The 27,020-nt window shown below is 34.7% G+C and overlaps 1 protein-coding gene across 23 annotated transcripts in view; it reads left to right on the plus strand.

The window, feature by feature from the left end:
* Nucleotides 1-2,324, plus strand: part of ADGRL3 (adhesion G protein-coupled receptor L3) — an 867,440-nt gene extending 865,116 nt beyond the window's left edge. For all 23 annotated transcript variants that reach the window (XM_079920009.1, XM_079920003.1, XM_079919994.1 and 20 more), the window contains one exon: nt 1,069-2,324. In XM_079920009.1, the coding sequence (XP_079776135.1) occupies nt 1,069-1,868 (800 nt within the window). In that variant the 3' untranslated portion in view covers nt 1,869-2,324. The remainder of the gene's footprint in view (nt 1-1,068) is intronic.
* The last annotated feature ends 24,696 nt before the right edge of the window (nt 2,325-27,020 follow it).

Genomic DNA, 27,020 nt, shown 5'->3' on the forward strand with positions numbered 1-27,020 from the left:
TCTTTTGTGTTTGCATTTGGAGAGATTTATGGAACTATTATAGATCCTTGGATTTCTGTTCGTTCAAGAAAATGCAAAAACCTTGAAGAAGCATGTGGTCAAATTTATTTCACTGCAGCTGTTTCTTCCCAGAATAAGACATTTAATCTCTTTTAAACCCAAAGTTTAATATGCACACAAAGTCATCACTCGTTATGAAATGGAACCTTTAATACTGACACTGTGTTTTTAGGAATCAGATCCCCCATGTCTTTACACAGTCTTTTGTAGAATTATCTAATGACCCTAAACAATTACTAATGGATTAATATATAATAGTAACGAAAGTACTTATAGCAGAAAAAAAAATTGGAAAGTAAATCCAAATATTTTTTTTTGAAAATTCCTATGTGCAAATTACTTTGAAGTGCCATTTATTTGACTAGGCATTATTTCATGACTATATCATTCTGACAGATTTAACATAATCCTTTTGTGGTTTTGTGTGTAGGGATTATTTTCAATCTTATAAATTACATATCAGATCATTAGAGCCTGCTCAAATCTTTTACTTTGACCAGGATATTCAAAGTACCACACATGAATTATGTTAATTTTATACCTATTTCAATTTTAAGACAGCACATAAAATTAAAGGTAATGAATTATTGGATTGACTTTGGTGTGTATAAATTGAAAGCTATGAATGACTACAGCAAAATTTTGCGTTTTTTTCCCTAAGTTATAACCAAATATGTTTCAAATACTGTCAAACAATGTTTGTGTGGAAATTGCAAATTTATAGGGTTTTTTTAAATTCTTTTAAAGATTTACTTTAAATACTTCTTTTCTGTTTATAAGATTTCTATCAATTGTCCAAGTATCATATATATATATAGATAGATATATAGATATATAGTTATGTACATACAGATTTAATATTTTTTTATTTCCAAACATTTTATACTTAATTAAAATTGCTAGCAATTTATACATACTTCATAGTCGGGTGTTTTCGCTTTTGTGTTTGTGTGTGTGTTCTATGGCCAATTGGATATAAATGTCATAATGTTTTGTAATCTTTTTCAGAGGGGCTTCTGAACAATGCCAGGGATACAAGTGTCATGGATACTCTACCACTGAATGGTAACCATGGCAATAGTTACAGCATTGCCAGTGGCGAATACTTGAGCAACTGTGTGCAAATCATAGACCGTGGCTATAACCATAACGAGACCGCCCTAGAGAAAAAGATTCTGAAGGAACTCACTTCCAACTATATCCCGTCTTACCTGAATAACCATGAGCGCTCCAGCGAACAGAACAGGAATCTGATGAACAAGCTGGTGAATAACCTGGGCAGTGGGAGTGAAGATGATGCCATTGTCCTGGATGATGCCACCTCCTTTAACCATGAGGAGAGTCTGGGCCTAGAACTAATTCATGAGGAATCTGATGCTCCTTTGCTGCCCCCAAGAGTTTACTCCACAGAGAACCACCAGCCACATCATTACACCAGAAGGCGGATCCCCCAAGACCACAGTGAGAGCTTTTTCCCTTTGCTAACCAACGAGCACACAGAAGATCTCCAGTCACCCCATAGGGACTCTCTCTACACCAGCATGCCGGCACTGGCTGGTGTGCCCGCCGCAGAGAGCGTTACCACCAGCACCCAGACCGAACCCCCACTGGCCAAATGTGGTGATGCCGAAGATGTTTACTACAAAAGCATGCCAAACCTAGGCTCCAGAAACCACATCCATCAGCTGCATACCTACTACCAGCTAGGCCGCGGTAGCAGTGATGGATTTATAGTTCCTCCAAACAAAGATGGGACCCCTCCAGAGGGGAGTTCAAAAGGACCTGCTCATTTGGTCACTAGCCTATAGAAGATGACAGAAATTTAAGCCAACAAAACTGCTAACACCTGGTTGACTGTTCTGAGTTGATATAAGCAGTGGTAATAATGTGTGTACTCCTAAATATGCTGTTCTTAAACGACAAACACAAACTCTCAGACTTCTTTTTTTTTTTTTTTTTTAAACTGGGATTTTTTTAGGTCAGCCCAGGGGAGAAAGATCATTGCTGAAACTCCCCTGTGCCAGCTTCTTTCCTGTCCTTCCCCCCTCAGATGGAGACTTCATTATGTTAATGAACGAGATTTGAAGAAGATGGCGCTCATTGTGGCCTTGTTGAATTATGTTGTGTTTGTTCTAACATCTCTGATGCTCTGTTACTATAATTACAAGGACCTGATTTTTTAAAAGGCCAGAACACTTGTCTGAAAATTAGTAACAATGCTGCATCTAGATTGGAGTGCTGCACAAACATAAAATCAAAGCAAACTATCACATAGTGGTTTTTAGTCGCTCACAACCTGAATTCACCACAGCAGGAATAGCTGAGGTGTACAAAATAAAACAACAAAATCGATAATGAAATGGAGGGGAATTCTAGAATTATATGCTAAATGCATATTTTATGATTTGCTGTATTAACTGATGATAAAACTAATGGCAGAAAAAAATTTGAACAATTCTATGTAATGTACAGATACTAGCATTGCACATGTAGTCTGCTTTCTGTTCCTCCAGAATTTGAGTCCTGTTAATGTAGTGGAAAAAAAAGAAATTTTCTTTTTCTTTCGTGCTGGTCTTGCAAGTTTGTCTACCAGTAAGAGAGCAAAGTTTCCTTCCTTTCTTCTTTTTTTCTTCATTTTCTTTTCTTTCTTTCTTTCGTTCTTTTTTTTTTTTTTTGCCTTTTTTTTCTTTAAAATTTCACATGGCAAAAAATAAATAAATAAATAAAATAAATGAAACTATCACTTTATAAGAATCATTTTCTAGTAATGCAAACAAATTATTTTTTACAAAAAAAATAAAATAAATAAAATTAGACTTCCTTCCCTCACTATATATCTTTATTCAGTCAGAATATTTCCAAGAACATTTTTGCAATTAGAGCAGGAAGAACTTTTCTGTTTACAGTGCACATCTGTTGTAATGCAAAACATATTTGGCAAGCAGTTCATCACTAAGAGAGTAGCTATGATTCTAGAAGTAAAGAGGTGTCAATAGAACTAGTGGGGCTTCTGCATGTGAGAAATGGTATCCCATGGGTGTGAAAGTGCTGAATGCTCAGTCTGTTCCCCAAGTGGGCACCTGCACTACCAATTTTTAAAAGAAATTCACTCCCTCGTAGAAAGAATTGAAAGGTCAATTATTTTGAAGTGATTTTTTTAAAAACTTCTGTTTATTAACAGGAAAATTTATTTATTTGACAGGATTTTAAGTAATGTAGGAATACAAGAGGTAAATTAGCAGCACATATAATTTTTTTTAAATTTATGATCCATTTTGTATGGTCTCAAAGTTGGATGACCTCATTACTAATATTTGTTGTAAAAGTGAAACTTGTTTGCCAACCAATAAACAACTGATTGAGATTTAGAAGATATTGTATTGATGTATGTACTATATGATTAATTATTCTTTTCATTTTTCTCGTCTTTCCTTCTGTTTTCAATATATAAACTTTGTTGATCCTCTATGGCCCAAATGAGCCATGCAAAAGAAATCAACCTGCCTAAACTAAGCACAAAATTATACAGTTTTTGCAAAGTAATCCAGAAAAATGGGATGGGCATGTTTATGTTGGCTGAAATAAGATGCATAACGTACTTTCGAGCAGGTTAATATATAGGTTACTATGTGCTTATTTATAAGCCAACTGCAGTCACACGGCTTATTATAAATAAGTCAGCTTCAGTCAGAGATTTCAGTATTGAACTGGGGAAGGGGGGAATCATATTTTTTCCTCCTTTGTATGCTTCATTTTGATGTTGGATAATAAATTCACTCAATTGGCTAAAAATGCAAGAATAATGGCAAGGAGAATATCCATTTTATAAAGATGGTACTATAAGACAGTTTTTTGCTAATTCTTTGTTTTTCTATATATGGATAAAATGGGAGGGAAAAAGTCCTTTTAAAGAAACTTTCTAGATCTCCAATTACTGAAGAATCTTTACCAGCAGTGTCCAAGCATGGAGATCCTCCTAGGGCAAAGTTAGAATGCATTTGCCAAATTGTGATTTCTGTTATATTATGTGATATCTTGGCAATTTCTCTTTCTTTATTTTTTCAAAAAAAATTTAAGCACCAGCCACTTATAAATGAATTTCTTAAGATTAGAAGGAGTAGTTTAGAGAATAGCCAGTAATCTATACATACAGTTTTAAAATATATAACAAAAGAAAAAATTCTGTGCTGGGCCAGAGTACATCATAACCTTAAATTAATATCACCTCAAAATATCTTATGCACCATTCCTTTTTAGTCATTTGACATAAGTATTTTTTAAGTCTACAGATTTTCTCTAAGTTGCAGGAGAACCACAAGCTTTAATAGTAATTAAGTTTTCTCATACCACATGTGGCAATATTAGCACCTGAAAGGTGGTTAGCCCATCTGTTACATAGAATACATGTGGTAATGAAAGAATCCCTTTTAGACATGTTTAAGGTAACTTCAGAAACACAAATGTAGTCTGTGGATTTATAAGTATTTATGCTAGTTTTGCCAATCCAACAGTAATCTATATGAAGGCAGCGCCATCAATAAGAAGCTAGTTTCACAGAATAATGGGGAAACTACCTCAATTCAGCTTGCTGATGCTGCCGATTCTGATTTTCTGCTATTGCTACCTCCCCGCCCATTATCTTTTGTGTTTCATTATATGGAAATTTGAAGCCAATAGCTTCCCAGCTCTACATAGTCCAAATTGAAGAAAATCACTTGAATACGTAAACTGGTATGGAAAGCCATTCAGTCCTGTTAGTTCCTACCAAGTTCTTACATCAAGATGAAAGGGTGAGATTTTTGAACTTGCATACATCGTAATTGGTGTGCTTTCAGCAAGACTTAAGATCCCAAAGACTTTCACATGAAGATATTATTCCCCCAAATTCAATGTGACTATAATGAAAACAAAACTGGATGAAAGTTAATTATGTATACATTTCAATAGAAATTGTGTATGTCTAACATGTACTCATTTAGTCCTCTTTACCCTAGCAAGGGTTGAATTCCTGAACTTGAATCTTTTTTTTACATGCATTTTCATGTGTAGCAACTGATAAATTAATAACTAAAATTTTCTCATTTTTTGCCATTTTGGCTGTCTCTATATTTGCAATACCCTGTGACATTCATGACCTTATTTGCATATTTCTGATGTGTTTATCTGATTTTCCATTAAGAAGTAAATTTTCATCAAATATACTATACATACATAGCACATTATTTGGATAGCTGGAAGTAAAAGTTATGCCAATGAAACAAATTATTATTTCCAAGTAAAATAATATTTTCATAACATTTTACACTTTTTTTTCCCTCTTTGAGGTCTATTTCACCTGATACTTTATTAGGACACTAGCTAACAAAGCTCATGTTATTTGATTCAGAAGCTGTTGGATTGTTGCACAGCTCACATTCCTAACTGATAATATTTATGGAGAAATATAAATTTTGTGAAGGAGAATAGGCTGGAATTCCAATTCAATTTTTGAACATCCCTCTTTGTTTTCACTCTACTACAATTAAAAATACTATACTTAAATAATTGCTATGCTAAAATAATCATAATGACAAAAAAAAGAACTGACATGAGGACAATCTTCTTGAGATAAAAATAGTGGGGAAAATGTAGTAATCAAATTCAGGTAATGGAAACCCCTTAACTTCCTGTAATACAAATTCACAATGACTTAAAATGTAGTTTATTATGTGTATTTTTAAATTCCCCATTAATCTAAAAATGTTGACATATTGATGAAAGGTCTTTAAAATTTCATCTTGTGATTTTTTAATATTAACTTGGTGTGACATGTTTTCATAATAATGGAGATAAGCATGTAAGTGAATTAGTAATTTTATAAAGAACCCATAGACATAAATTTAGGCAATATCTTCAGCTTTTCCCCTCATGCTTGTTCAGATCCATTGACTAATTTGCTTATTTTTTGAAAATGGCATTAAAAACTTCAAAGACTGACTTTTTGCTCAATTATAGAGACGAAAAGGGAGAGAAAAAATATTTCTTCTGGGTTGTCTAAGGATCAACTGAAAATTAATCAATCATCACCTCCTATTAGTGAAAGAATAATTCATTTTTAGAAGTTGTCCATCAGTAGTGTACCAAAGTGCTACTTCTTGGGGCATTCTTCAAAAAACACAAAACACTGCAGAATTACAATGCAGTCCATTAAAATTTGGAGAGAGAGAAATTTAGAGAGAGGAAAAAAAAAGAACCCAAACCCTAATTTGATTTTGAGCAATTCTGAAAATATTGACATGAATGTCCTTTCTTCTCTAACAAAAATATTTTAGATAAAATAACAATATGTATGATCTCCCCAGTATATTATAGTATCAAGGTATTAAGAATTAATTAGTTCACGTTTAGCAATTCATAACTCACCACATAGATAATTCTTATGCATTTCTAAGTAATACTTTAAATATATCTCATGTTAGATTTCTGCACATCAGTAAATTAGGAACATGGAAGCACAAGAGTGAAGCAGCAGGTTTGCAAAATAGTTTATGGAAGAATTTTTGTGCAAATGAATTCTACATGAGACTCATCTTTGACCTTATAAAATAGATTCGGTAGATCCAAACTGTAAATTCAATTTTGTAATTAGCAAATAGGTCCTTATTAAAGCATCTGGAAAATATTGCTAAATATCTAAATTTTCATTTCTAGACTAGAAGAAGTTAAAGTGTTGGTAGCTGCTGCTTTCCTGCTTAGGCTGTAAGAGGAATCTTTCCTGTTTACTAATTAACCTGATTACTTCTTCTTTGCTTTAAAAGGGAAATCAATCTTCAACTTTCCCCTATACACATACTTACATACTCCATTCCTTTTATTTCCAGCCTGCAAAGGAAATAGCTTGTTTACATTATTGCAAACTTTGTGATTTTTGCAATGAAACAGGTAGTTATGGTTTTGCATATTCTCATTTGAAATAAAATTATTGCTATTCCCTCTTTTAAAAGTTAAAAGTCAGCACTTCTTTAACATCTAGGATCTTTGTTATTATTCAAATGTCTTGATTTCAACTATGTTGTGATGTTTCTTTCTCTCTCAATATTACATCACGCAAATTTTTCTTAATTTGTGTCCCTTTAGAATATTTATTGCATTTAGGTAAATACAAACTATGATTTTTAAGAAGGCATGTGAAAGGAGAACTTTGATTTGCGTGAAGAAGTCTAGGAAGACTATACACGGAAAAAACCTCTATTGAGATAACAAAGTCTTTTCAATCACAATAGGAACAGGAGAGCAGAACTAAGTTGGCAAATTCATGGTGAGGTAACTGGACCTAAATTAGAGATACAGAGAAAAATTATCCAGGAAAAAAATAATAAAATTCCTTAGAGTGATAAAAATCTTAAACACTGTACCCAATGCTATTGATGTGTTGAAAAAAAAAAAATTGAAGTTTACCATATTATAATTTTAACCTGCTGATTCCACAGAAAACACTAAAACACTTTTAACACTCTTTAGGCATTTCTTGTCTAAGTATTGTTGCCTCAATTCACCTTCACTCTCTAATCTGCTTACTCTGTTGTATGCCAACGCAGTTAATGCTGCTAGTAGCTTTGTACCTTTTAAAGCTTTACTATGAATCTTTCTAATAAACATTAAATTAATATTAAATTGGAATTATGTATGTTGTGCAAAATAATTCATAACCAAGAAATAGTCATAGGATAATTCATTATATATATATATATATATTACTTTGAGACTGAACAAATAATTACACTGCTGAAAATATTACTCTCAAGTCCTTCTCTCTCTTCAATTATTGTAGTCAATTCATAAAATTCTGCAGACAGTTGTACACATGATATGTTATCAAAGTGCTCCATAATCCAAATGTGTCTAAAAGTATTCCAATGCTTCTTTCATTCTAGAATGCTAAAGGAAAGAACTTGAAAGAAGAGAAAGTAAAGCTGTCTTCTAAGTATCTAATTTAGATAAATATTGTCATTCAGAATGAAAAATTTTGAAATGAGAACGTTCCACTTTGTGGTCTGAGGGAGAGGTTATTAAAGATTACACTTAGTCCGGTATTGGAGGATTTTAATTTTTTTTTTTTTTTTTTTTTTTGTGGTACGCGGGCCTCTCGCTGTTGTGGCCTCTCCCAGGAAGTTAAGTTTGTCTCAGTGGCCCAAGACTGCAGAATTTCACAGTACATTGGCAAGGAAATGTGTTTAAAATCCATACCCAAAGTGGCTTTTTAAAGGTTAAAAATTCCTGATTCTTCTTAATGTGAAACTGGCAAAATAGTCCTGGCTTCAAAATGAAACGTATTGGTTGACCTAAAAAAATGGCAAAATTTATGAATGCCATCAACTCTTTAATAGTAGGTAGAGGTCTTTGGGGATGGAACTCAGGATACACTGACTAGAACAGAGTGTCCTCTTATGCAGACCACTGCCTAGTCCTCTAGAACATTTTTAATGCCTTGAATTTCAACTTGTCACAATATCTTATGTTTTGAATGACATCATGAATCAAGAGATGAGGAAAAAAACATTTAAAGTTGGTTTTCATGCCGCATTTGAAAATAAAGATTTCCTTTACCATCCTAAGTAATAAAAGATGATATGTCTTGAAACAGCTGTGGGCAATTAGAATGTTTTCATTTATAAACAAGTCTTATTTGTATATTCTGACACTGCTCTTTACCTATGAACTACAAAGACAAGAATTGTAGAAAGGGTCAACTTGATTTCCCTTAATGGCTTCTGTGAATGTATTGGAAAATGGAAGGATAATTGAAAAAGTTTTTTCATACTGTTTTCCCACTTGCCAAGCATTAAATCTAATTCAAGATACATCTTTTTTAAAAAATGATAGTTTACTTTAAAAACTAACAACTAATTAGGCTATTTCTCATTGATAAGAAAAATCATTTTTTAGGAGCAAGAATATAGCTATTGCAAGCTTTGGTCTCTTACATTCTCATATATTACACATGGCATTACTCTTACCATATACACCCACCAGATTTCAATCTATTGGATTTTTTTCCCTTGTACAACCTTTCCAACCTCTTTTTTTCCCCCTTAAATCTTCTGTACAATCACATGTAAAGTCATGAGCTACAAACCTCAATAAAAAATATCAGTGAACAATAAGTGATGTAGTCACTGTTATTATATGGTAATACTCAAACATTGGTTTGGGGACAGTGTTTCAAACTGAAGGATAATAACTGAAACATGGACTCCTTGTATATTTTCTTACTATCCCCGCACCCTTCAATCTCCTCTCATATATTGAAAATAAAATGTGAGGCTTTTTTCTTTATGTTTCCAGAGAACTGCTGCCACCCAAGGTGTCTGTAAGTCGATTTGTTCTTTCCAGGAAGATAGGAAGTTAAATTAAGAACTTACAGTTTGCCCTTAAAGTTTGCCAATGATGTGATATAATCAGATGTAGTCCTATATCTGCTGCCTGATCAATTTATTTCTCCTAATCTTTTTTTTTTTTTTTTTTTTTTTTTTTTTGCGATACGTGGGCCTCTCACTGTTGTGGCCTCTCCCGTTGCGGAGCACAGGCTCCAGACGCTCAGGCTCAGCAGCCATGGCTCACGGGCCCAGCCGCTCCGCGGCATGTGGGATCTTCCCGGACCGGGGCACGAACTCCTAATCTTAAACTGGGTAGTAGGAGAGTCAGTCACCAATGAACTTTTGGTCCAAAGGAGAGTTAGGAACTCTATGCTATTCTTCTTTTGAATAAAGAGCACAATAAATATTAGTATACATGTGGATCACAAAAGTAGACATTATTTAACCATCATTCTGTAGTGTCAGGGATTCTGATTATTAAGTTTACTAACTCTTAGCATCAGTAATATGAGTACAAATATCAGCTAGAGTAATCTAATTTAGATGCGTCTACTTTATAATATTGAAAACACATTTTTGTAAGGAATATTCCGAAGAGGAAACAGAAATCAGCAGCTTCTGAGTGGCTAGTATGTGCCTGACGCTTTACATTGCCTCATTTGATCTTTTCAATAATATGGTGAAATAGATTTTTTTCATACTTGCTTTATGAAGGAAGTTGAAATTTAGATCTCAGAGTCATAAAGCTAGTAAGTTTTGAACCAAAATCTCTCAGTCTAAAGTCCATTTTATTCTTTTTTAACCATGTTACATTGCATCAACTAAATGAATAGTTGAAAAGAGATTAACCCATCCCTTCTCGTTTAAATAAACGGGTGAAACAGGCATTCAAGGAAACCTTAAAAAAACCTGCAGACTGCTTTTAAAGAGCTTTTGAAGTTTATGCAAACTCCATTTTACCAGGCAGTTGGGAGAAATAAAAGAGAGAGAGAAAAAGAGAAGTGTCACCGATTCTATACTTTTGAACAAATTACTTTTCTAAGAATAAGGCTTCTCATCTCTAAAGTAAATTCAATACCTAATTTGTATGTGACACATAATGTACTTGGCACACATGAAATTCTCGAGAAAACTCTTAAACAAATTTTTGGTTAGTACTAAATAGACTCTGTGTGTGTGTCTTGTTTTTCAGCAGGTCTCATTTGATGAAAAAAAAATGTTTTTGAGTTTAAATACATTTGGCAGATGTCAGGCTAAAGTAAAATAGCTTTTTTATTACAAGATTTCAGAGAATGAGCTGCAAAGTAGAAGAGTATTTATCGTGCTGTTTCCTAAACTAATTTGGCCCTGAAATCCTCAAGGAACCTGAAGAGCAATAATTTAAAACTATTAACCCATGGAACTCAGTTTGTAAAACACTGCCCAAAATATTTTTGTTGCAGCTGAGTTTCCCCGAGTATTTTACATCAATGAGCTGCTGGAGGTGTGACTCCTCCAATATTAATTGGTTTTATAACTCCTCATAAAATAATGTTACGAAAGTTTCTCCACTAAACGTATGGTCCAATCTTCAGGTAGAGAAAGAGCAATTAATAAGATGAATGATGGCTTAAGTATTCTGCCCTAATCATAGAATCCCTTGATTTTAGTATAGCTTCCTATCTTCCAATATCAAATATCCACTTGGCTAAAGCAGCTGGAGACAAAGAGTTTTTACTCAACAATTGTGTTTCTCAAAATAAAAATCAACTGGATTATTAAATATATATTTCATTTTTTAATTCATAGAACAAAAACTCTTGTTCAGAATATCTGATTTCTATCACCATTTTCAGGGTCCATGAATATTATCATATAGAAAGAAGTCAGTTATTAATTTTAAATCATGCAGAATTCACAGATAAATATCAGAATTATTTACATGGAACAAAAGCCTCTTCAAGTTTTTCCTGGAAATTTGACTGTTATCAGACCATATATCTACCTGGTATTTAGCACAGTGTCACAGCTATTCAAAAATCTACTCATTGTAAAAGTGAATTGACTGTAATTCCACAGAATAAAGCTGTAAATTGATGAAGGATATATATTTTTTATTATTTAAAATGCATGATAGTAAATCGAGTTTCTTCAGTATAACTCCCAGCTTATATTTAGCTGTTGGCCACCCAATTCACATTCTTCTTTTTAAGTTTTAGTAAACAACTAATATTGATTCCTAAAAGTTTCTCTAAATAGCATGGAGGATCCCATGGAAGGTAAGAGAAAAATTAGTAACCATTCATTAGATAGAAATAACCACTTCTCTTGGGTTCTCACAACCACTAATCTTCTCCTTCAATGGTTAGTAATAATATATAGAATTAATACATCTAATTTACCAAGACACTTATCGCATAACTTTCATGGATAAAGTGATAGGGTGTCAAATAGTTTTTACTCTGGTGACCGCTAATCCAATGGTAATGCCTGTTTGGAGCACGTCTTCAGAAGGCTGCATCTAAGATTAGTAAGAAAGAATTCCATGATGGATTATTTATGTCTGCTATGGTCATTGAAAAGAACCGCAGGGGTAATAATCAACTCACATGCAATTTACATATAAATCATATATATATTTATCTCTTGTATACAAATTGTTAATACAAATATCTGGCACATTTTATTTTATATTTATTTATTTAAATTTATTTATTTTGGCTGTGTTGGGTCTTTGTTGCTGCACGAGGGCTTTCTCCAGTTGCAGCAAGCAGGGGCTACTCTTTGTTGCGTTGCGCAGGCTTCTCATTGCAGTGGCTTCTCTTGTTGCCAAGCACGGGCTCTAGGCACGTGGGTCTCAGTAGTTGTGGCACGTGGGCTCAGTAGTTGTGGCGCACGGGCTTAGTTGCTCCGCGGCATGTGGGATCTTCACCGACCAGGGCTCGAACCCGTGTCCCCTGCGTTGGCAGGTGGATTCTTAACCACTGAGCCACCAGGGAAGAACCTCTGACATATATTTTTGAAGAATCCAGTGCCCTAACTCCTTTTGGATGATAGCTACTTCAATTATGCAATGATAGAAAATATTGATATTTTACAAGGGGAGCAGAAAAATTATTTCTATCATTCATTCCACTTCTTTCTCATGTTTGCTTTATATAAATTATTGGGCTATGTTTAGAAAGCTTTCTTTCCCATTATTTTCACAGAGCTATACCTAAGCCCTCCCCTCCTCTATGCAGTCATCACCTCCATCTGACCACATCCCTGACCAGTCTCCCTCAGATTCAGGCTAAATTCCATCTACTGTCATAGAATATGAGATCTCTTTTCTCTTTAATCTTTTCCTACCTATCAATCTTATTCTCAGTCTCCCTCTTATGTTTAATCTTAGTTTTACTCGTTTTCCCCTTTTATGTCTGTGTTTCACAAGTCATTTCTATCTTATCTGATGTTTCTTTAACTCCAAAAATCAGCAGCATCTTCTCTCACTCAGTCTAGAGATTTACTCATCAGATAGTCCTTTTCTTCGTTTCTTCTTTCTCTCAAAATTCCCAGACCCACCTTTGTCTTAGCCCTCAACCACATTTTTTTTTTCTAGGTCATTTTCATCCATCTCTCTGAACTTCTCCATTCATCACTCTAAGTCGTTTGTTCTTCCTATGTACAGTGTAAATTGACAGAATTGCAGACCTGAAAAAAACCCTTGAAATCATTTAGTTCAATCCCTTTACTTCACAGATAAGTAAACTGAGGACTACAGAGGACATGTGACTGTTCAATGTCATAGCTCATTCATGCTGGAGGTAATTCTTGAAGCAGGGCTTCCTGATCAGCATATTTTCTACTATGTTATTTTTAAAATATTTTCCTGGCTAAGCCTTTCTACTGCAACATGTCTGCCTCACCTGTGATCTAGTTTCTCCTCTCTTACTAGATGAGTATTTCAGGATCCTTTGATTTTAAGCAATAGAATCATGATTCAAACTTGCTTAAGCTAAACAAATGAAAAACATCAAATTTTATTTTTACATTTTTACTGGAGTATAATTGCTTTACAGTGTTGTGTTAGTTTCTGCTGTATAACAAAGTGAATCAGATATATGTATACATATATCCCCATATCCCCTCCCTCTTGTGCCTCCCTCCCACCCTCTCTACCCCACCTCTCTAGGTGGTCACAAAGCACTGAGCTGATCTCCCTGTGCTATGCAGCTGCTTCCCACTAGCTATCTATTTTATATTTGGTAGTGTGTATTTGTCATTTCTACTCTCTCACTTCATCCCAGTTTCCCCCTCCACCTCCCCCAAACCCATATCCTCAAGTCCATTCTCTGTGTCTACATCTTTATTCCTGTCCTGCCCCTAGGTTCATCAGAATAATATATATATTTTTAGATTCCATATATATGTGTTAGCATATGGTATTTGTTTTTCTCTTTCTGACTTACTTTACTCTGTATGACAGACTCTAGGTCCATTCACCTCACTACAAATAACTCAATTTTGTTTCTTTTTATGGCTGAGTAATATTCCATTGTATATATGTGCCACATCTTTATCCATTCATCTGTCGATGGACATTTAGGTTGCTTCCATGTCCTGGCGATTGTAAATAGTGCTTCAATGAACATTGTGGTACATGCATTTTTTTTGAATTATGGTTTTCTCGGGGTATATGCCCAGTAGTGGGATTGTTGGGTCACATGGTAGCTCTATTTTTAGTTTTTTAAGGAACTCCATACTGTTCTCCATAGTGGCTGTATCAATTTACATTCCCACCAACAGTGTAAGAGGGTTCCCTTTTCTCCACACCCTCTCCAGCATTTACTGTTTGTTTGTAGATTTTTTGATGATGGTCATTCTGACTGGTGTGAGGTGATACCTCATTGTGGTTTTGATTTCCATTTCTCTAACGATTAGTGATGTTGAGCATCCTTTCATGTATTTGTTGGCAATCTGTATATCTTCTTTGGAGAAATGTCTGTTTAGGTCTTCCTCCCATTTTGGGATTGGGCTGTTTGATTTTTTTTGATATTGAGCTGCATGAGCTGCTTGTATATTTTGGAGATTAATCTATGTGAGTTGTTTCATTAGCAAATATTTTCTCCCATTCTGAGGTTTGTCTTTTCGTCTTGTTTGTGGTTTCCTTTGCTGTGCAAAAGCTTTTAAGTTTCATTAGGTCAAATATTTTAATGGGATTTATTGACTCACCTAATCATGGAGAAAATGTGTGAGGCCAAGGTTAATTAGGAACCAGGACAATGAACACAGTAAAGACTTTCTCTGTGTCTTATTTTTCCTGTTTTTCCCTGCGTGCTAGCTTGATATTTTTTCCTACTGAGAAGCAGTATCTGATGGTTGAGTTTCCAGACTTTGAATCTAGACTCTGAGTTAAAAGCCTGCTTCTCTATTTTCTAGTCTTGGGATTATGAGCAAGTTCCTCTCTATAGCTCAGTCTCCTCCTCTATTAAAAAAAAAAAAAAAAGGTAATAAAATCTACTGAATAGAGTTATTGAGATAATAGAGATAAAATCATGAGTTAATAAAGTGTTTAGAACAGTGCCTTACACATAATACATGCTTAAGAATTGTTCCCTCTTCTTACTGTTGCAACAAGACAGTCTCTTTTTTATAGAGAGTCATGTTTGGCAGCAGTTTTGGACTTTGAATCAAATAGCTCCGTGAAAATATGAAAGGGCATTTAGTTAGAAAAATCTCAAGGAAGCATTCAGATTCACCATGCTTGGTTCTTATACCTTACCCTGGACCAGTTTCGCCCAGAGGATTGAGTACACACTTGGAGTAGAATCAGTTCTTACAGTGTTATGTCTTACCGAGTCTATCTGAGACATGAACCTTGCAAAGTTCACTCTTTCTTATCTAAATCATGCTTCACGTCTGACTGACCTTAACTGTTTATCTTTACTCAGTTCCGTGTTCTATCTCACCAGTATACTGCTAATCAAATGCACCCAATAATTCAATCAATGCTACAAAGTGACACATTTCCATCAGTTACAGTTCATTTCTTTCCTCTCTTTAATAAGCCTTAATTGTAAACATTAGAAAATCAGAAACGAATGTTTTGTTCTTCTCACTCTTCTCTCAGATCAAGGTCTTGAATTCCACTCTGTAAGTCTGAAATTTTCAAATAGAGAAATACTACTTTTTCTAAATACTATGTGTCCTTGAAAAGATAATTAAATTGGTTTTGATGAAAACTCTTTCTCAAAAAAAAGGTAGAAATGAAAATGCTATTAGGTTTAATCCAGGATTAGCAAGAGATATCCAGAAAAGCTGCTATTCTTACTAAGCCTGAAGGCTTAGAGCTGAGGATACACCCTACCACAATGGTACATCTAAATAAAAGAACAGTTATATTTACAAAGAATGCTGCCACCAGCCAGAAAGTCTTTCAGGTAAAATTGTCGGAACTTTTCCCAAGGTATGCCTTGCATGAAAAGCACTTTATTTGAACATGGGTTGCCGATCTTACTTTTCAACACACACGCAACTATTGGGAGGAAAAAACAAGTGAAAAATATATATACACAATTCTAGCAAACAAAAGTGAATACTATCAGTTTTCCCCCAATTTCACGAAAGATGTATATGTATACAGCATATTCTGGGGTTCTCCACATTCTCTGAGTTAAGGAGAAGATCCAGCCCTTAGTATAGTGCCATAGGATTTCCAAAGTCAGAAGTGAAAAACAATTACAGTCCTGCATCTTCTGCGCAGTGACCCATATGACTGTAGAGTTGTGTTTTATTTATTAGTATCTTCAGTTTTATTTTAAGTGGAAGTGGTTATTGAGATTTTTGTGAATAAACAAACTAGAAGTGCTACTAAATTTTGATTTTTCTTTTGAAGCATTTACTGAAATGTTAAAAGCTAGACAAAAATTAAAAAACTGAGTGGTCTCATTAAAAAAAAAGTTTGAAGTGTTACAAATCTGCAAAAACTTGGATTTATGTCAGAAGAAATTACTATTTCGAGTAGATTTAATTCAAAACAAGCTACAGGAGAGACCATAATAAGAAAATGATACAAATCTTTAATTCAAATATTTAAAGTCTAATAGTGACTTAATTACAGATAAGATTAAATTTTGTCAATTTTAAAAGTAAAATTCAATTGAATGTTAATGCTTTATTGAAGGTTTGCTAGATTTAAAAGCCTACATTTTGGAATTATGGCATTTTGATTACTAAAAAAGACCTCTTCCTTTATCTATATATGCTTTACATTAAAGCAGTTGCATGATCTCAGGACACTAAACTTTTTAAGATGATAGAATGTTCAACCATTTCTTGTCACCCTACATAAGTGCTAACAACATAAAAAATCAACATATACTTTCACTTTTCTCAGAGGAATATCAACTTCAAGAACAAACCAAAATACTGAGGATTAAATCACACTTGGGGCTTGTAGAGTCACATGTCCAAAGTGTTTGAAAATGCTTTCAAGAGAAGGGAGTGCTTAAAAGGATTATAACTCACAAGACTATTGTAACTAAGCACATTGTGCTACAAATAAATCCTGATGTGACTGTTACAGAAAATAGGTGCTGTAAAGACCATCCTTTAAAGGGAAAATACAAGCTGTCTATGCAAATAATAAAACCTTTCTCATTAAATGAGCTGAAGCTCTGATGTCTCCAGAGTTTTAGAATGCTATTCAGCAATTATGTCCCTACTGAGATTTAATTATCCCATTAGATATTTATTTACTACTACGTATTAAGTTACAGTACTCTATTAGAGTCAGTGAACTAATAAACACATAACTACGGGTAGATAGAAACAGCTTAGCCAAATAATTATTTCCAATTATTTCACTAATATTTAACAATATCCCCAGAACAATCCTCTTCCCAGAACAGGCATTTAATAAATAATTTTTGGAAATGAGAGGATGGAGGAGGGATGACCTGACTTGCATGTTATTTGGCTGCTATTATCTGATTTCCTTTGCAATAAACCTTATGGCGATCCCCTTAGAACTTTGAGTCTCAAACTACATTAAGCAGGCTTGGGGAAGGAAAGTAACACAGAGAAATGGAAGAATGTATAGGGTCACTTACAAGTAAGTAACTTTTTAAACACACCCTGCTAGGGTTATTTTCTCTGCCGAAAGCTACCATAGGTTGGCAAGAGAATGTTTACTGTGTTAGGAACCAAGACACAAAGGACTAGAGATAAAGCCTTTGAATAATTATTTCTGTGTTGTAGTTCTGCAAAAGAAGAGAGAGAAAAATAAAAGATCTACTGATCTCAAAGTAAGCTTAGTGTTTCTCCAGTAAATGAATGTTTATATTACACCTCTTTTTCAAAGAGTTTGGAAAAGTTGTCAAGCCTTCAAAATAATCTCTATCATGATGACATTTCTCCAGCAATGAAGCGTTAAGAAGTTATTCTAAGAGGATAATATTCCAGATTATGATGGGATATAAAAGAAGGAAATTAAAATAGAAAGAACATTAGAAATCCATTACTAAGTCCATGATCCGTTGATTTCTAAACCTAGTTCTTGATCAACAGGACCTCAATCATGCTCTATTTTTTTTTTTTTTCGATACGCGGGCCTCTCACTCTTGTGGCCTCTCCCGTTGCGGAGCACAGGCTCCGGACGCGCAGGCTCAGCGGCCATGACTCACGGGCCCAGCCGCTCCGCGGCATGTGGGATCCTCCCGGACTGGGGCACGAACCCGTGTCCCCTGCATCGGCAGGCGGACTCCCAAACACTGCGCCACCAGGGAAGCCCAATCAGGCTCTATTTTGCAAGAAGATATTGGAAAGGAGTGACAGAATAGACTCACTCTTTGGTGAATAAGCAATTGCACGTTATTTACCCAGTCATCCTTGTCCCACTGAGAGAGGTGGGATAGCTATTTGTGGGGGGATAAACAAAGTCCGCCTTGAAGGTATTACTGGAACACAGCCATGCCAATTCATTTAGTTTCATCTATTGCTGCTGCTTTTGATTTACGAGGGTAGAGTTGAATAATTGCATAGAGACCTTATGGCTGGCAAGCCTAAAATGCTGAGTATCCGGCCCTTTTTAAAAAAAGATTGTCCTGTCCTGCCACTAGGTTCATCAGGACCATTTTTATTTTTTTTTAGATTACATATATATGCCTTAGCATGTGGTATTTGTTTTTCTCTTTCTGAGGGGTGGTATAAGGAGGTTGGGAGGGAGGCTCAAGAGGGAGGGGAGTTGGGGATATATGTATACATATAGCTGATCCATTTTGTTATGCACCAGAAACTAACACAACATTGCAAAGCAATTATACTCCAAAAAAGATGTTAAAAAAAAAAAAAAAAGGTCTAAGAAGGTCTTTAAGAAGGACCACTTCTTGGACTTTGCAGTGTTGAAAAAAAAATAAAAAAAGGTTGTCGACCTCGGCATTACTAGTTAGAGGTACACACTCTGGAACCATAAATCAGGCTTCAAATCTTGGATTATTCCTGACTTAGGTGAGTTACACAACCTTTCACTGTCTCAGTTACCTCATCTGCAAAACATGAGTAATAATTTTACCTCCCTCATAGGGTTGTTATAAGAACTAAATAAGTTAATCTAGGAAAAGCACTTAGAACTTGTGATACACGTGTATGCCTGATACACATAAAGTGTACATAAGTACTAAACTGTTATTACTATTACTAATAAAACCCTGATATTATATACCATTGCAGTTTGCTTAGCTACAAATCAATATTACCCATCCTTTTTTGTAGCTGGAAGTGATCAATGAGATATAGCTGAAAATTATTGATATTACTTCAAAGAAGACTCCTTAATGGGAGTTGCCTCAGCTGGGCAGTGTGTCCTTCATCCCTCTTCCTCTTCCTCCTTATCCTTGTTGGAATATAACTGTGATGGTTGGAACGCTAGCAGCCATCTTGGACCATTAAGCAACCTTGAAAAAGAAAGCTATATGCTAAAGATGGCAGAGCAAGAGATTGTAGGAGCATAAGTCCCTGGTGACTGTGCAGCTTCTGTATGACCCTGAATTGTCCACCTTCAGACATCTTTCACCTGAGCAAAAATAAATCACAAACTTATTTTAGTCATTGTTACTTAGACTTTACTAGCACATGTAGCTAAACATAATTCCTAACTGATAGAGCAGTGAATCAATTAAAATAATTATTTTCTTTTTTTGATGGGGGTGGGAAAGGTAATAATGCCCCTTTTTTTAAACATAAGGAAAGAGTGGCAGAGCTTTACCCTTCAACATTAAACTACAGCTTTGCATCAAGGTCTCACTTTAGACCGCTTAAAACAGGATGATTCCATTTAATTCTAATCTCTTCATGGATTATATATTATTGTGGAAAAATCTCAGCTATCATTTAGCTCCAGCACAGCATGATTTCTCATTACTAACCTACAGTTATCAGAGGCGTTTCCTCTCAAGGTTGCAATTATTATGAAAATGGCAATGAAATATTTAGTTGAAAGATAGTAAAGTATGCTTCAATTAAAACCTGATAGCAACACAAATCCTTCTTTTCTTTCTTGACTCATGCATAAAAGCTGTCTATATCAACACTTAACTACTCAATTAAAAAAGAGCACTAGATAAGGTATAGCAAGGGCCATAATGGCAAACACACCATGAGATGGCTATTTAACAAATGCTGCAGTATCTTATTGGGGAAGGGGGAATGATGGCCAGGTATGTGATTTAACTTTCCTCTTGATAAGGCCATGCTATTTTACCCAATGATGTCAGTAAGATACAACTCTCTGTCCAAATAACACGGCACACACGACTAGCATAATATAATCAAGCTGATAAGCAATTGGTTGGTAAAACAATAAGTGTTGCTTAGATGGACATTTCTGAATATTTCTGCATTCTCCATCTTTTGCACATATACAGATACCTCCATTATTTGAAATTAAGAGGAACAAACAGGAAGAGTATAATTAGATGTAGTGACAAGTGAAGAAACTAGTTTCAACAAGTGGTTACGAGGAAAAATAGTGAAGATTTTTACAGCTAAACACATAAGTATTTAAAAATGACTCAAGGTTTGATTTGATAGGCTCTCAAATAGATCACTGCCAATTGGCACCCAGGCTAATGCTTTCCTTTTCTGCAAATGGTCATACTTCCAAATTAAGGGGAGACAACCAGAGATATCTTTTTATAAGTATTTTCATGTGCAAATGATACAAACTTATAAATCACAACAAAATAACTACATAAGAAAAATCCCCAAAGCTAGTATTGCAAAAAACAATAAAAAAATGTCTGATAGCCTGTCTCATCTCACTCAGTGTCAAAAAAGTAAGTCCTTACTAAGATCTACAAGATTAGGCACCCAGTTCCCTCCGAATTCATCTCCTATACTCTTCCCTTCATTCTCTCCCCTCAGCCACACTGTTCTCAGTGCCAGTCCTCAAAGATAGGTGTGCTCTTGCAAAAAGTCCTTGCAATTGCTATTCTCTCTGCTGCAGGGCTTCCTCCCAAGAAAATCTCCAGAGTTACGGCCCACAGTTCCTCAGTGAGGCTTGTGCTGGCCAACCTATCTAAAAATTCATCAATCTCCCCCTCCCACTCTTTCTTTGTTTAATTTTTCTTGTGATATGCTAAAATTTTTACCTATTTATCTGGCATATTATCACTACCCGTGAGAGTAGTGATTTATGTCTGTGTTATTCATCAGTGTATTCCCAGTTCCTGGAATCATATATGGCACATAGTGGCACTAAATAAGTATTTGTTAAATAAATGAGTCAATGAAAGGATAGGCAATAATGAAAAATTTTAAAATAGAGTATTATAAAATTTGCCACTGATATCAGTTTGGTGCATATCCTTCTAAAAAGTTTCTAGGGATATGCCAGTGTGTATTTGTGCCTGGGTATACATTCACACACGTATATCTATGTTGATATGCATATATGGGCACTCTTTATATAATTATATATTTTACACTGACACTTTTATATATTCACATTTAATATGTTACTTATGTCACTTATGAGAAATTATTTTCAGCAAATGGCTTTTTTTTCTTTACATTTTGAGTATTTCAATGGCAACAGAGGGAATAGCACTTATTCTTTATAATAATTTTTCATTACTGAATTAATTTTTTTCTTTTATTTCTAATTTTTTTGTTCAATCACCTTGTCTAAACTTTCAAAATTCTGATATATATTGTTCTTTCATAACTTCTATCATTTTATTATTTCTTTTACTTCATTTTAAAATTTATTTGATAATTTTTATCTTTTTTGAGGACATCTGGTCTGCTTTCATGTGTGTAGGAAGTTCTGCTCCATATTCTTTTCTTGCTTCCAAAAACTTTGTATGGGTTTCAAACCAATCACTTTCTGTAGCTCAGTTCTATCTGAATTTAGTTTTCTGAACTTTTAGAAAGGAGAGGTCGATCAGAATATCTTTTTAGCATATTTCTAGGAATCCTTCTTGTTTTCATAAAGCGTTAAAAAATACGGTTTTATATTTTCTGAACTCTGCTGATCTGGTACCCTTCTTCTGTTTTTATTCAGAACTTCTCTTTTCTTATATTTTATATCGTCCCTGTCTTGCTCAAGTTGCAACCTGTTCCCAACAATTTCTTCTCATTGGGGGACTTTGTCCTAGATGGGAGCTTTGGCTGGTTAGTTTTGAGTGTTCACAGAGACTATACTGCTCCATCCTGTCAAACCTTACCATGGAACTCGTGCACCCAAGAATTGGAATGTGCAAAAACTCTCCCACTTTCAGCTCCTGTGCTTTCTGGTAAAAATCTGTTGGAATTCTGGAGTTCTCCTCCTTTCAGATCATTCAGATTTCCATTTGCTTCATTTTTATCCCTCCAATGAATGCTATGAATTGCAGTTTTATAATTATTGGTGGTCTACCCCCATCTGCTCGTATTTTGGAGTCCATGGAGATATTTTGCCATTTTTATCGTAGTTGCTAGCTGTGAGGTTTTGGTTTTTGCTATGCAGTTTCTGCATGTCTTTTTAAGGTGGGATTTTGGAAGATCCAATGTTATACCACTACAACAATCATTTCAGAGTATTCTAGAAAACAGGGTATGTGGCTTTTTAATTTTGATGGGTAGGGGGAAATTTCCCTCAACAAAGTCTTAGTCATTGTGCTCTCACATACAGTTTATGAGAGTTTCTTTCCCCACCCCATGGCTAACATTAGATATTATTACTTTTCATCTTCAGCAGTCTATCAACTGAACAGTTGTAGATCACTGTTTTATGTTGCCTTTCATGAAAGAAGCTTAAGAAGAAAGGGTGATTTGAGCTGTTTTCATGGATATACTGGGCAATCATGTATGTTTTCCTAGGAACTAATATTTTGTATCCTTTGAACATATTTCTAACAGGGTTGGTGGTCTTGTTAGTATTGATTTATTATTTTAATATATTAATAAATTGGTGAAATTATTTAGAGAATTTTAATGTAGTGATTCATAGTGTCCTAAGTATTCCATGTCATTTGCCTTTCATAAAACAGCCTGGCGTTTAAACATTGTTGCCCAAATATTCTGTTTTCTTCGATGATTTGAAATCCCACGTTTATCACTCTTAAATTACAAAACTGTACTTGGATTGATCAATGGGAATTTAATTCTGATTCACTTGAAGCGTCTGCCTACTCTTTTCTATCACAATCCATTTAAAATTATTATCTTTACAGTATATTTTAATATCTATTAGGACTATTTTCCTCTCAACACATTTTTCTTAATGTTTTCTTTCATTAGATGAAATTTAATTATAATTTTTACTTTTTAAGGAAGTAAGTGGCTTGCCTGAAGACACATAACTAGTGGTGTGCAGAGGCAGCATTTGAAATAAAATCTGCCTGGCTCCAAAATTTATGCTCTATATACATGGTTCTTCTTTCTTAAAACTTCAGTTCATTCATCAAGAAAAACAAATCTGTGGTGTGTACTGTGTGCTGGATTCTCTGTTAACCGCTAAGGCTACAAAGATAAATTACTTTGTTTTTGAACTTGAGAGTTTATTGACTAATATCCTATTGTAACCCTTTTTTATTGCCAATTTCCCTCAAGAAAAATCATATATGAATCTTTACAGAGCCTTTTAAAACCATAGAAGTAGCCATTTTAAATATCATAAGTATGTCATTTATACCCAGAGACAGTTTCTAAAATAATTTTTCTTTGGATTCGTTTTTATAGGAGATTACTACTTTAAAAAAAGCAAGCTTTATATTTTAAAAAATAACAGAGTAAGTATAATCTCTTCTACAAAACAGTTGCTTTACAGTTTATACATAAAGATCCTAATTCATGTTCTCTAATTCCCCTTTAAAGATTGAGCTATTAGAAAACATGGCTCAGGTTTCAAATCATTCCTCCTTATATTAGTTATTTGTAGCTGCATAAGATACTACCCTGACACTACATTAAAACAACAATATTTATTATCTCACAGTTTCAGTAGGTCAGGAATCCAAGTGAGGCTAGGCTGGGTGTTCTGTTTCAAGTTACAATCAATCAAGATGTCAACCAGGAGAGCAGTCATCATCAGGTTCAACTGACTAAGGGTCCACTTCCAAGCTCACTCACCAAATTGTTGGCAGGATTTAGGGCCTCAGTTTTCACTGGCTGTTGGTCAGAAGCTGCCTTCAGTTCCTTGCCAGTTGGACCTCTCTATAGTGCCACTCACAACATGGCAACTTGCTTCATCAGAGCAAGCAAGCAAGAAGACAAGAGAAAGCTGTGCTAGCAAATGGCAGTCAGATTTGAATCTAGTCTTGGTAACACCATCCCATCACCTTTGCTGGGTTCAGTTCATTAGAAGTAGGTCACTAGGTTCATCCCACATACAAGTGAAAGGGATCATAAAGTGACATGATAACAGGAGGCAGGAGTCATTACAGGTCATCTTAGAAGTCTGCCTACAACTCTCCTTTCTGTACTGATTCTGCTACCTTGGCTTGTCTGTGTAATAGAGAGTCAGAGAAGAAAAGAAATATATTTACAAATTATTATCAATAAAATTAAATCTAGTTATTCATGGAATAAAATTTTTTCAATATTTTCTTTATTTTTACTCTTACTGATAATAGTTAACATCCATTAACCACGTACTGTATGGCCAGTGCCGAACTAAATTTTGTACAAGTTTTATCTCCTCTAGTATTCACATAAGATTACTAACACAATCTTAAGTTAGGTGATCACTATGTCCCCTTGTTGTATTTGACAAAACCGGGGCACAGAGAATCTAAGTAACTTGTCCCAAGTCATACAACTAGTAAAAACCTGCCAGCCTATCTCCAACTTCATGAATGCCACCACTACATTGTAAACAAAAGTTGTATTTATTTTTAAAGTCTCTCTAAATTCTGTAAACTGGAAACTCTCTACTGCATTGCTAGTAACTAATGCTGAGACCAAAATCATCTTCTAAGTAGGACTTTGGGTATTTGTTGGAAAAAAAAGTCAGCTATGAGTTAAAGTTCACATAAATATCATACAGTAAGGCTTTGCTGCACAGAAATTTTATAAGCCTGCAGCAGTTATTACCCTGAACTTACCTGAACTTACCCTGAAAAAACCTGAACAGACACAAACCTTTTGCAGATAATTGTGCTGACATTCCTACTTCATTACTTTTAATAGAATTGAATTTGTGGTACTCATGCCCAGGTACGTGAGTGCTACCTTCAGGAGGAAGACGTGTCAAGTGTCTTTATTCCCAGGTGAATTGAATGCTTTTGGCAGGAAGTCACTGTGCAGCACAAAGGACACATTCACTTAACCAGCTTTATTAAAACAAAATAATTTTTTAAATGATTTCAGATGATCCTGTGCATCTAGCCTAGCTATAAGTAAAAGAGACGTGATGATAGAAAGCAATTATACAATAGAGCTCTCTGGGCAAATTTGGTATCCATTCCAATATATATCAAGAATTAACTAGATAACCCACTCTTTTAAACTGTGAGGGGGAGTCAAACAAACACACATTGTCAAAGGTTACTTTTGTATTCAGTGAGTGATGAGATTGAGAAAACTTTAAAACATTTAATATGAAATAAATTTAATCAATAAAATTAAACAGCTAAACATAATACTCAGGTCCTTTGCCTATCCAAATGAACTTCTTTCTAGCCCCGAAACCATTCCATTTTGTCATTCAAGTCACTTTATTAAATGAATATTCATTGAAAATAGGTTGTATATCACTGCTATTCCTGCACTCATTCAACTAGTGATTTTATATGCCTTCCTAAGAGACTTTTCCTAACTAATGCTATTCCACACATTATTGGATTTTTTTTTTTTTTTTTTTTTTTTTTTTGCTACTCCACACACTATTGGATTTTTTTTTTTTTTTTTTTTTTTTTTTTTTGCGGTACGTCCCCTCTCACTGCTGTGGCCTCTCCCGTTGCGGAGCACAGGCTCCGGACGCGCAGGCTCAGCGGCCATGGCTCACGGGCCCAGCTGCTCCATGGCATGTGGGATCTTCCCGGACCGGGGCACGAGCCCGTGTCCCCTGCATCGGCAGGCGGACTCTCAACCTCTGCGCCACCAGGGAAGTCCCCATTATTGGATTTTTTTCAACACATTTTAAGATTATAAAACATATATATATAATGGTGATACTCTCCAAATTGATCTAAAGATTATTTCAAATCCTGTCAAAAATCCCAGCGACCTGTTTTGCAGCATTTAGCAAGCTGCTTCTAATATTCATATGGAAATGCAAGGGACCCCAAATGACCAAAGCAGATTAAAAAAAAAAAGAATTTAAACTTCCTGATTTTAAAACTTACTACAAAGCTGCTTATCAAGACAGTAGGATACTTGCATAAGGATTGACATACATATCAATGGAATAGAATTTAAGTTCCAGAAATAAACTTTTACATTTATGGTCAATTGATTTTGACAAGGGTGCCAAGTCAATTTAGTTGGGGGGGGGGTGCTGGTGAGGATAGAAACAAAGAGACATCCACATGAAAAGGAAAGAATTTGGTCCTCTACATCATATCATATGTAAAAACTAACTGAAAATGAGTCAAAGACGTAAATTTAAAAGCTAAATATATGAAACTCTTAGAAGAAAACACAGTAGCCAATTTTCATGACCTTGGATTAGTAAATAGTTTCTTAGTTATGATGATCAAAGCACAAACAATGAAAGAGAAATAGACAAATTAAACTTCTTCAAAAATAAAAATGTGTTTTTATGTGTACCATCAAGGAAGTGAAAAGACAACCACAGAATGGGAGAAAATATTTGCAAATCATAAGGGATTTGTATCCAGAATATATACAAAATTTACAACTCAACCAGGAAAAGTTAAATAACCTAATTAAATAATGGGTAAAAAAACCAAATAGACATTTCTCCATAGAAAATACACAAGTGACAAATAAGCACATGAAAAGAGATGCTCAGTATCACTAGCCATTAGGGAAAGGCAAATCAAAACAATAGTGAGATGCCCCTTCACACTCACTTGAATGGCTGAAACAAAAAAACATAGAATAACAAATTTTGGCAATTGTGTAGAAAGTGAAACCATTAAACACTGCTTGTGAAATTGTAAAAGGTGCAGGCACTAAGGATGACAGTTCAGCAGTTCC

The sequence above is a fragment of the Stenella coeruleoalba genome, assembly GCF_951394435.1.
Source record: "Stenella coeruleoalba genome assembly, chromosome: 4".
In the NCBI taxonomy this organism is placed as follows: Eukaryota; Metazoa; Chordata; class Mammalia; order Artiodactyla; family Delphinidae; genus Stenella; species Stenella coeruleoalba.